Source organism: Nannobrachium achirus (genome assembly GCF_963921795.1).
Source record: "Nannobrachium achirus genome assembly, chromosome: 7".
Classification (NCBI taxonomy): Eukaryota; Metazoa; Chordata; class Actinopteri; order Myctophiformes; family Myctophidae; genus Nannobrachium; species Nannobrachium achirus.
Genome location: NC_137816.1, coordinates 60,153,495 through 60,164,495, shown reverse-complemented (window position 1 = coordinate 60,164,495; position 11,001 = coordinate 60,153,495). Strand labels below are relative to the sequence as shown.

The window sequence follows — 11,001 nt, the reverse complement described above, 5'->3', positions numbered from 1 at the left end:
GATGGGATCTGAGATTTCATACCATTCTAGCCCGGCGTAGTGGCATCGGTACGGGACTAGGAAACGCCGCTGTGATGATGCAGAGCAGGCCGCCGTCAACGTCTCTCCCACAACAACAGAATGAATGAAAACAATGCAAACAGAACAGACACCGAGTCCCGGCTGCCTGCCTGCCTATACTAGCTGCTGATTGTTGTTGATTCCCGCAGATCACGACAACGGCTGTCTCACATGCACCACGGTGTCTAGACCGTGCGTGAGTTTTGTCGCCTCGTCTATCAACTGTTTGTTTATATATTGAACTAAAACAGGGGTCTTCAACGTTTTCAGGCCAAGGACCCCTTGGTTGAGAGAGAGAGAGAGATGAAGCAGGGACCCCCACAACCTTATCATAGATGCTGCATATAGTTTCATCGTTTGACAGCACAATCATCAGTGTGTTTTGGATTCATGTCAATTTGTGTTTTCAGATATTTAACCACTTGAGCCGTCATTACCTAAACAACTTAACCTTTTACTTACTCTGTACTTAGTGTGCTCTTTTTCCCCTCTACACCAAACCTCTCTGCCGAAAATAGCTGATCTACAAGCTCACCCTTGTAGATCTGCTATTTTTGGCTACAGTTCTCAGAATATGGACACTATAGGTTTCAAGTTGTTAATATAAAAAGGATTGGAAGATTTGGAGGACCCCCTGTAGTAACTCTGAGGACCTCCCTAGGGGTCCCGGACCCCCTGTTGAAGACCCATGAACTAAATCATGTAACTCAACTAAATCATTGTGTAGGCTAGCAGACCCATATTAGGAGAATAAACGAGATGAACTTGATAGTGCCAGCTGTGACATCTAACATTTCGGTTTTCATTACCTCTCACGTTACATCTCTCTCTTGCTCTCTTTCCCTCTGTCTCCTGCTCTCTCTCCGTCTCTCTCCCTTCTCTCCTCTTCTGTATGTTGTCCATGTATCTGTGTGACTCAGCTGAGCAGCTGACCAGTTATGCACATGTTATAACATGCAGTACAGTAGTAGTAATATCACATCCTTGCTCTTCCAGTGTTCCATTATGACAGTCCTGCGACAGAGGAAGGGCAGCAAGGGGAAGGAGTCCACTCCTCCCGGCCCTGAGGTTCAGAACAAAAAGCCCACCTGTTCTGATCATCATTCAGAGGGGATCCTGAACGGTGAGTGACCAAGTCCTGTGTATGTACAGTATATACATATACATACATACATGCATGCATGTCATACATACATACACACATACATACGTAACGGAGGTGATCCGAACCTCCCCACCCGGCTTCGAATCCGGGTCTCCTGCGCGTAAGTCCAATATCTTAACCATTACTCCAAAGGGATATCCCTACGGAATGAGGGCAGATACTAGACTTTGAGGCTTCAGGCTGGGGCTGCGACTCTCTCCGCCACACATACATACATACATACATACATACATACATACATACATACATACATACATACGGGTGCCCACAAACACCTGCTATCATACTGGTGACAGCGGACACAGGCAGAGTGGGTCATCTTTTTGGACACCCCCCCCCCCCCCCCCCCCCCAAATATACAAGCTTGTAGTGTGGTAAAATGGTGACAATATACTGTACGTGTGTGTGTGTGTGTGTGTGTGTGTGTGTGTGTGTGTGTGTCTGTGTGTGTGTGTGTGTGTGTGTGTGTGTATATATATATATATATATATATATATATATATATATATATATATATATATTATATATATATCATTTAAGCGGAAATTCTTTATCTCAAATCTATGCTTCAGGGTTCCCTGGAACAACAGATTTTGAGATGGGGGTCAGCGGCCAAATACATATCATTTTGGGGGTCCTTGACATAAGAAAGGTTGAGCAACACTGATATGGAAACATATGTTTTTCAGAAAACTGTTAGCGTTTACAATACATTTGTAGAAGCTGCCTTAGGTCTTAATATGGCTTAATATTCTTGCAGGTGACTGGTCGTGGGGTTCAATAATCTGGACATCGGTTGGTTGGTCCGTGTCAGTGGGTCTGGGCCTGCTCTGCTGTATCTACGTGGCAACGCTACATGAGAATGACCTGTGGTTCTCCAACATTAAGGTGAGCTGCAGAGGCCCTGCATGGGGAGTGAATGCATGCCATGCTTTAGTGAAACTCATTTTGATCATTTTCCATGACGATATTGGTTCATTCATGGCGATACGATTCAATGATTTCGCAAGAAATAATCTGTGTGAATTGTGTGGAGAATGCAGTTGTTTTTGAAGGTCTTGTGATATCAAATGTTGTGGATTTTTTCATCAATTACACCCCCCCCCCCCCCCCCCCCAAAAAAAAAGAAAATAAATCTGTGCTCCATCTGGGAGGGTGTAACACCTTTGTTACTTTCCACTAGGGCTGTCACGATATGACATTTTACATGACGATTAATTGTCACTCAAATAATTGGCGATTAACGATTTAATTGTGTTTTTGTCATTGACAATTACATTTCTGTTTGGCTTTTAGGCTTTGAAGTTGCACATGGCAGATATGACACAGAACCTAAATACACAAAGAAATTAATGACAAATTTGACAACTTACTACTTAAAAAATAACATTGATAGTGGAAATGGCCGATCTGCTATTTCCACTATTTCTGACATTTTTCAACATTCACGATTATGACAAAATAATTGCGATAATGTCAAATAATCACGATTAGACGATTATGTAATAATTGTGACAGCCCTGCTTTCCACTGTGTTTGTATCGTTCCAAAGCACCATTTACCACCAGTTCAGTTGTTGCGTTCAGCCTCACCTACAACCACCTCCTCCCCTGGATGATGATGCGTTGTCCAGAGGCACATGAACCCACTTTTCTGAGCCTAATTATTCAAAAAAACTACAGATTACAGGAAAAAACACTGAATGTTGGAATGTTCAGTTCTTTTGGGTCTAATTGACGTCAGGAAACATGAAAAAAGCCACAAATGTGGAAAAAATGGAAAATGTATTATTAAGTCCTGCCCGCCCTTCCAGTATGCCAATTTTAAAATATAGGATTCCAGTTCCAATTGTATCTGCTCTATCACTTACAAGTTCCCTTGTTTAGCCTGTATCCTGTATCCTGTATCCTGATTGGAGGAAATTGGTATCCTGACCTGAACATGCATTTAATGTTCACTAAACAGCTGAAGAGAGACAGGGTATCAAAAACCAAAAAATATATATATCACTTACTGCACCTTTAAATGAACACTTTGCACACTCTCCAGAGTGTACAGATGTAAATGTTTGAAGTGCCTCTAAAATATTACCAATGTAATGTGATAGACATGTGATGCATTCATGCAAAGGACCAGCCTCTCAATTTGTGCCAAGTGCATTTAGACATCTGGGAAGATGCTTAAAACTCGCGAACTCAAAAGCAGTTTATGAGACTTCTACTTGAGAAGTTACAGAAACGTTGGGATTGAGGTGTCTGACAGTTTTATGGAGTGGTTATTTGGCATCAACCTGTAAGGGGTAATTCAGAGCGCTGTGATGTTCTCTCTGCAACGTTATCTATCTATTAAACCAGCAAACTCACTCACTCACACACTCACGCTCTAACGCTCTAACGCTCACGCTTATCTACGTTTATCTATTCACTCGCTTCAGCAACTGATCCCAAAGTTCACATGGTATTGGCCATTAGCATTATACCAACGGTGACGGAGCCCGAATTTCATTTCTCCAAATTAAAGCTCTTTATTAGCGTTTTCTTAGCCTGTTGTCAGGGTTACGGTCCGTTCCTCCAGGCCATGGGATCTGTAGCCCCACACACACACCCTTCTCTCTCACAGTTAGGAATGTGCATTCTCTCTCTCTCTCTCTCTCTCTCTCTCTCTCTCCCTCTCTCTCTCCCTCTCTCCCTCTCTCTCTCCCTCTCTCCCTCTCTCCCTCTCTCTCTCTCTTCTCTCTCGCTTTCACCAGGTGCGTTTGATGTGTGTCTCATCTTCCAACGGGTATGAAAAAACTATGTGGAGCAAGCGCATTCATCCCCATCCCACTTCTATTCACCTAAATTTGCTGTTAAATCACTCCTCCATGGGCTGCTCCTTACATTATGATGCTCCCACATATTCTCACGCACGCACCAGTTACAGTAACTTTCCCCACAACCGACACTCTGCACATATTTTGGAGCACATATCTTCGAACGGGTAAGGTCTAGTAATACTTAATTTATGCTCTGCCGTACAATGGTGTCACACACCAAAAATCTGTTGTGTAAAGCAGTGGTTCTGAAACTTTTCAGCCCGCGACCCCCACAATAATCATATTTTAACTGGGGACCCCTCCACCCTGATGAGCACTAAGAGTTGAGTTATTACATTTTGTACAACATGGTTCTATTGTGAAAATAGCAGATCTACATGCTGTGAGCATGTAGATCTGCTATTTTCACAGTTTCTGCCTCCAATATTTGACACTTTGGCCAATGTTTAATTTGTCATTTTAGAGGTATTAAAAAGTCCTTAAATTGTCACTTTAGAAATGTGCAGATACCCTCCATACACTTAAACGTTATGCTGGTTTGTTTACTGTTGAGTGAGAAAACAATCTGGGGTAGAAGTCTGGTATTAAAAATGTACTTGAGTAGAAGTACAAAAGTATTGGCATCAAAATGTACTTAAAGTACCGAAAGTAAAAGTACTGATTATGCAGAATAACCCATTTCAAGGTTTCAAATGTATACAAATCTTTTGAAAATAGCAGATCTTTAAACTCAATTGTGTTGAGTGTGTAGATGGACTATTTTCAAATGGCCGAAATGTATATAGGGCTGAAGTGGTTAATGTAGGCTACTGTATGTTGTGTATTAATAATCAAAATATGCAAAGCAATTAGTAACTAAAGTGCTCAAATAAATGTAGTGGAGTAAAGTACAATATTTGGATCCGAGAGTGTAGTGGAGTAGAAGTAAAAGTGGAGTAGAAGTAAAAGTAGTGGAGTAGAAGTAAAAATATTGGAAATTGGAAATACTCAAGTAAAGTACAAATACCCCAAAATTGTACAGTACGTAAGTAAATGTACTTTAGTTACTTTACACCACTGCTCACAACGCGTCGCACTGCAACACAGCTTAAGATTCTGGTCACTGCAGACGCAGTTAATATAAATCAGGCTTAAACGGTTTCGTCTCGTTGGAAATCTCGGGTGTGAACGGGGCTTTAAAACTAATTGAGGTGGCAGATGCAGGTTATACAGAAAAATCCCTTCCAATTTGTCCATCAATGCAATGACGCACATTTTCTCCTCTTCTTCTCATCATCTCAAGTGGCCGTGAAATTCTTATAACAATGCAAAAGCCACTATAACCTTCTCCACTGCTTTCTTTCCGACTGAGTCTGCAAAAACACACCGTAAACACCTCGCGCAGAGATAAAAGGCAAATTGTTTTTCCATACGCCACGGGAGATTGCCTTTCGGGTCCGCATTAAATAAGTCCAGTTTACGTCTTTAAGCAGCGGGAACTTGTTCCCAAATTGACTTGGGTTTTCCCTTGTATTCTTGTACTGTCTGCACTCTGCCACAGAACATTGTTCCCTGCCAGAGGTGTGATGTCATGTTTAATCTCTCTTACAGGGCCTCACCGGTGTCCCAGTTAAGGCTGCCTTGTTATTAAGCAACAGATTTATAGCAGCCAAACATGGCAGAAAGAACAGCCCAATCAGGGTCGCCGTTATTAGGATGGTTTTCCCCTTTTTTCACACTGAACTGCACGTGAATGTTGTTTTACCGGTGCACCAACAAACATTATCTGTTGGTGTAGTAATGTAAGCCTGTTTAAATATAGATGTACAAGCCGAGGTGAGGGATGCTGTTTTCGTGTCGTCTGCTTTAATAGGCTGGTATAGTCGTGGTTGTGATTCTACTGCGGTAAGAAAGAGGCATAAGAACAGAAATGTAGAGATCAGAGAAGAAGAGAAGCGCAGGGCAAAACAGCCTTGATCAAGACGCATCAGCAGGTATGCCCTTGATATCCAAGACCAAGTGTTTCCCCTTGTTTCTGGCAATTTGTAGTACCAGGTGTGTCATCCTCCGCCCACGTGAGTACACAACATGTCTCTCAGCCCACACAGAGGAAATCCATGCAGGGTAATTTACGAGTCTGCGTGTCACAGCGGTAGACTATCAAAGAAGCACTCCTAACCAAGTAGAATTCACGTGGTCACGCACAGATTCTAGTTTCATTTTTTTCCCTGTCTTGTATCTGTCTGTGTGTGTTTGCATGTGTGTGAGGGTGGTGAAGGGGCAAAGGAAGAGAGAGAGAGAGAGAGAGAGAGCATAGGCTTTCTTATTCTTCACACGAGAAGTGCAAAAGTGCTGACATACAAATGGGTAGTTAAATAAATTATTAGATCAGTATGAAACAAAGTTATAAGAAAAGAAGAACATTTAAAGCAGCAGTAGTGATGACTTTCATGATAGAATATTCTCTATTTAAAATATATATTCATCTATTATTTTACCTCTAACTACTGTATACTCTACACAAGTTTCTCCAAAGCTCGGCATCTCCCTCGACCATAAGCTCTGGGCATTTGCAAAATTCTAGGAGAGGGCAATCTTTCTCCTGGCCTGAAGAACTCTGAAATCTAAAAGTATTGACTGGATGTCTTTGGATGTCAAACATTCTCTGGATGTCTAAAATGCATCTAAAATGCATAGCTTCACTCCTCCTGCAATTCTTACCCTAAATGACTGCATCCTTGAACACTCCCAAAAACAGTGGAACAATGTTCCTTTTTTCCTCTTAACATTTACAACATCTAATATCTGTAATGTCAAGGACATTTTCTGGAGTAATAGAGTGAAGTCATATGGTTAATAAACACTAACACCACCAAAACAAAAACTGAAGACAAAAAGAAATGAAACAATGTATCGTCATGTATTTCATATTTTGGCTCAGTTGGTAGGCAATCTCTTACCTAAAAAAAAAGACAGAAACAAAGCACAACTATAACACTATAGGTTTAACTATTTAAATTTCACTCTATTTTGGGCTTAACTAGTATCCATTGTGACATATCCATTTTCAACTGTATTTTGGCAGTAATCGTTTCCATAGCCAAAACCACATTCACCTTTTGTTGCCATTGTTTTATGTTTGGGCTGCAACCATAAAGCTATAATTACTTTTGTTTAGTTGTCAAGAGTATGGTCCTTAGATGAATTTTCTTTTTCCCTAGATGTGATTTCCAACTTGGATACCGTTACCTATCATTCATTCTTTTATGGATTTTATCTTCTTGTGCCTTTGAGCACGTAATTTCCCAAAATCTGCTTCATTCATATCTTCTCAAATATCTATTTTCCATCCCTTTAGTCTGACCTTATGATACATTTTCATGAGTCACTAAAGGCCTCAAAGGATGATACTAGGTCACTTTACAGTCCTTGGATTCCCACATGAGAGTGAGCTCCCTCTAAACATTGTGTGGTGCCAGTGCGTGTGCGTGTGTGTGTATGTGCGTGCGTGCGTGCGTGCGTGCGTGCGTGCGTGCGTGTGTGTGTGTGTGAGCGAGGGCGACGAGCAAGCTCACATCCAGCGTCTGTTATTGTTATCACTGTCTGCTTCTGTCTTTGTAGTCATATATTCGGCCGCGCTGCACCGTGCAAAGCAAATTACACACATGTGTGTGCACACGCATAGAGTACAATGCACACTCCAATCTGGGCTGTTTCTCCCATTGAGTGACATAAACATTCGTTATGTTCTTCTGGAAAGTTGCCAAGATCCATTACCTTACTCACGCACACACAGACACACACATGCCTCCAGGTCAGTGGGAAAGACCAAGAGCTGTGAAACATGTTGGAAAGTCATTTGCGGTAAAGGGCTGTGGTGCTAGGACTCCGGGATAGCTGCAAGCTTCAAGCTGCCGCAGAACGGTTGTTGTGCGCAACTTGATGTGACTTAAATAGCTGGATGTGTTTGCTTCCTAAAGCCCGACTTAGTTGAAAATGCCCAACGCGAAGCTTTGTCGCTAACGCGTGCATCAGGCTTCAGGTGTCCGGCACTGGTGGAGACAAAAGGACCGGGCTTTAATAATACCACATGGTTTTGCACCACAGATCCGGCCCTCATCCGTGTCGGAATGATGTCAGGGGAACGACACGGGAACATTGGCACGGTGCTGGAACATCTGGAAGGCGTGTAATGGAGGCAGGGGTGTCGCACCAAATTCTGGGCCCTGGGTACAAAGGATTCACTGTGGGGCCCCTGTGCTTTAACTATTGAAAAATAGCAGATCTGCTATTTTTGAAAAATCATGAAAATCTTTGAATATTTCAAATCCTTCTAAGGTTTTTTTTTTGGGGGAAAAACCTATGTTTCGATGTCAGTGGAGCTCAAACCTTTTCATGTGAAGGACCCCCAAAATGGTATGTATTTGGCCACGGACCCCCATCTCAAAACATTGAGTTCCAGGGACCCCTCCCAGAAGCAAAATTTGAGTTACAAATGTTCGCTTAAAAAAATACATTATATTCAAAGATTTGCACACATTTTCCACGACTTTTCAAAAATAGCAGATCTACAAGCTCACAGCGCGGCACTCGGTGCCGCGCTGTGAGCTTGTATATCTGCTATTTTTCAATAGATAAAGTATAAAATAATTAACCACCTTGGGCACTAGTAACTCAGTCCCACTTTCCTACCCCTTGTGACGCCCCTGAATGGAGGCATGCCTCCCGGGTCATCTGGCGTGGGACTTTCTCACACACACACACACACACACACACACACACACACACACACACACACACACACACACACACACACACACACACACACACACACACACACACACACACACACACACACACACACTCACCTCACCTCACCAACTTGCTCTCTCATTCTTTCTTCCACACAGCGAGCATGTGTCTGCGGTGAGACAGCCTTGATAGGTGTGAAGTCATGTTGGGAGTTTATTTCAGACGTGCATCCTTCATATCATCCATGGCTTTGGGATCCATAAAAGCCTCTGACAAATGCCTCTGACATTTTCCAAATGATGTTCCAAGCATTCCCACACCCCTACCCCTACACACATTTTCATCTGCCTTTTCCGGTGTGTGTGTGTGTGTGTGTGTGTGTGCGCGTGTGTGTGTGCGTGCGTGTGTGCGTGTGCGCGTGCGTGTATGTGTGTGTGTGTGTGCTTGTGTTTTTATAGACATGCAAAGAGGTCACCGGTAGTCTGCTCTCTCTCTCTCTCTCTCTCTCTCTCTCTCTCTCTCTCTCTCTCTCTCTCTCCCCCTCTTTCTTTCTCCACTCCCATCCTGTCTACCCTCCCATCCCGTCGTCCACAGTCCTCAGAACATCACGTCTGCTTCCCTCTCTCAGTCAACAGCCGTTTCGTGAGACCTTTAAAGAAACCATGCATGTTTGGCTTTTTTTGTTTGTGTTTTTTTTTTTTTAGTATTTGACATCTCTGTTAGTGGTTGGGGGGTGCAATCATTGGTCTTTTTTATTTATTTTTACTCTGGAGGACAGAAGTGGAAAGAAGCAGGCAATGCAGGGGGGCCGGCCCTGACTGAGTGTTCTAACTTGGATTCTTGTTGAAGCTGAATCAGAGAGAGATGAGAAGTTGTACTCTAGAGGGGAACTGTCCACGTCCAACGTCCAAAAAAGGCATTGGTTTCTCCTCAAAGCTGAACTCCACTTCATGGCACTCGACACTGTGTTGCCCCGCTAATTGGGCTCATCCTCTCTCACTTTTGATTTAAAAGTGCAGGTTAACCCAATCATCTGAAACTCTGCATGAATGCCAAAAGCTCGCTTTGCCTCAGGCAAATTCAAACGGAAGGAATATAGAGGGAACTAGCAGCTCCATTCCCCCGGGAGAGCACTATCGGATATTGCCTTGGACAAGACAACAAGGAGTGATGAAAACGCTCGTTAGCTCACTTGGATCGCCTTCAAGGAAGTACAAAACGCAAATTCACTGCTGCTAATGCAATTTGAATCAACAGCAACACAGCATGCTTGTGGAAAATGTTTTTCCATTTATCTGGCTCTGGCTCTGCGGTGATTAACAAAGAGAAAGAAATCCCCTTCCGTTCGAAACAATGGAGCTTCGTAGGAGAGTCCAGCTCAGCAAGCTAGAGCGTTACTGGCAGTGTGGCGACGCAGCGACAACGCGGGACGCGTCTCGGCCCGCTGTCACGCGGAGGGAGGATGCAGGGGAACCTGCTGCCACCGCACCGGGAGGATCCCGGAACGTCACGGGCTCCAACACTCTGCCCCCGTGGCCTTGGCAACGGCGCGTCTCCGCGGCAGCAGGGCTGGTGTTGGCTGCGCTACTGGCGCTGGCTCAGGCCTGGCGAGTCAATGCCATCCACGAGAACCTGCTGTGGTTCTCTCAGCTCATGGTAAGGAGCAGGACAAAAGGATGTGAGCATCATGCACGGCTGCACGCGCAGTTGCGCGAGTCGACTCGGAATGCGTGCAGCAGATGCTTCTGCGTTCCTTTTGGGGGTATTAATGCGATTTCGGGGGAAAAGATCAACTATTTGCGTTACGCTTTCCTGCTGCTCACTTACTGGTTGGTTCTTTCTCTGTTTTACCCCCTCAGCAGAACTGTAATGATGCATAACCAAATGGAAATCTCTTGGGAAAGTATCTAAACTCTTGGGAAAGTATCTAAACAGCATGTGCGCGCGCGTGCGCTTGTGTGGGTTACACACTTACGTACACTGTATAGCAGCAGTCTGTTTACGATTATCAGTTGTCAGGACATTCTTCACGTCCTGACAAGCTATCTGTTTTCCATATTGTGAGTAATGACATGTCTGACTTTCATTTGCTCTTGTTTTGGTATTCTCCTCCCCTGTTGCCTGTACAGGAAGTGGAGCGTGAGATTTCCTTTCGGACAGAATGCGGCCTGTATTATTCCTACTACAAACAGATGTTGCAGGCTCCCTCCATACAGCAAGGTACGCATGC

The 11,001-nt window shown here is 43.6% G+C and overlaps 1 protein-coding gene across 1 annotated transcript in view; it reads left to right on the top strand.

The window, feature by feature from the left end:
* Nucleotides 1–1,065: 1,065 nt before the first annotated feature.
* The window catches only part of dpy19l3 (dpy-19 like C-mannosyltransferase 3), a gene marked incomplete at its 5' end in the record, with an annotated part of 81,194 nt that continues 71,258 nt past the window's right edge, over nt 1,066–11,001 (top strand). Inside the window, 3 exons of the mRNA XM_080729199.1 lie at nt 1,066–1,183; nt 1,986–2,113; nt 10,901–10,991. Coding sequence (XP_080585325.1) covers nt 1,066–1,183; nt 1,986–2,113; nt 10,901–10,991 — 337 coding nt within the window. The remainder of the gene's footprint in view (nt 1,184–1,985; nt 2,114–10,900; nt 10,992–11,001) is intronic.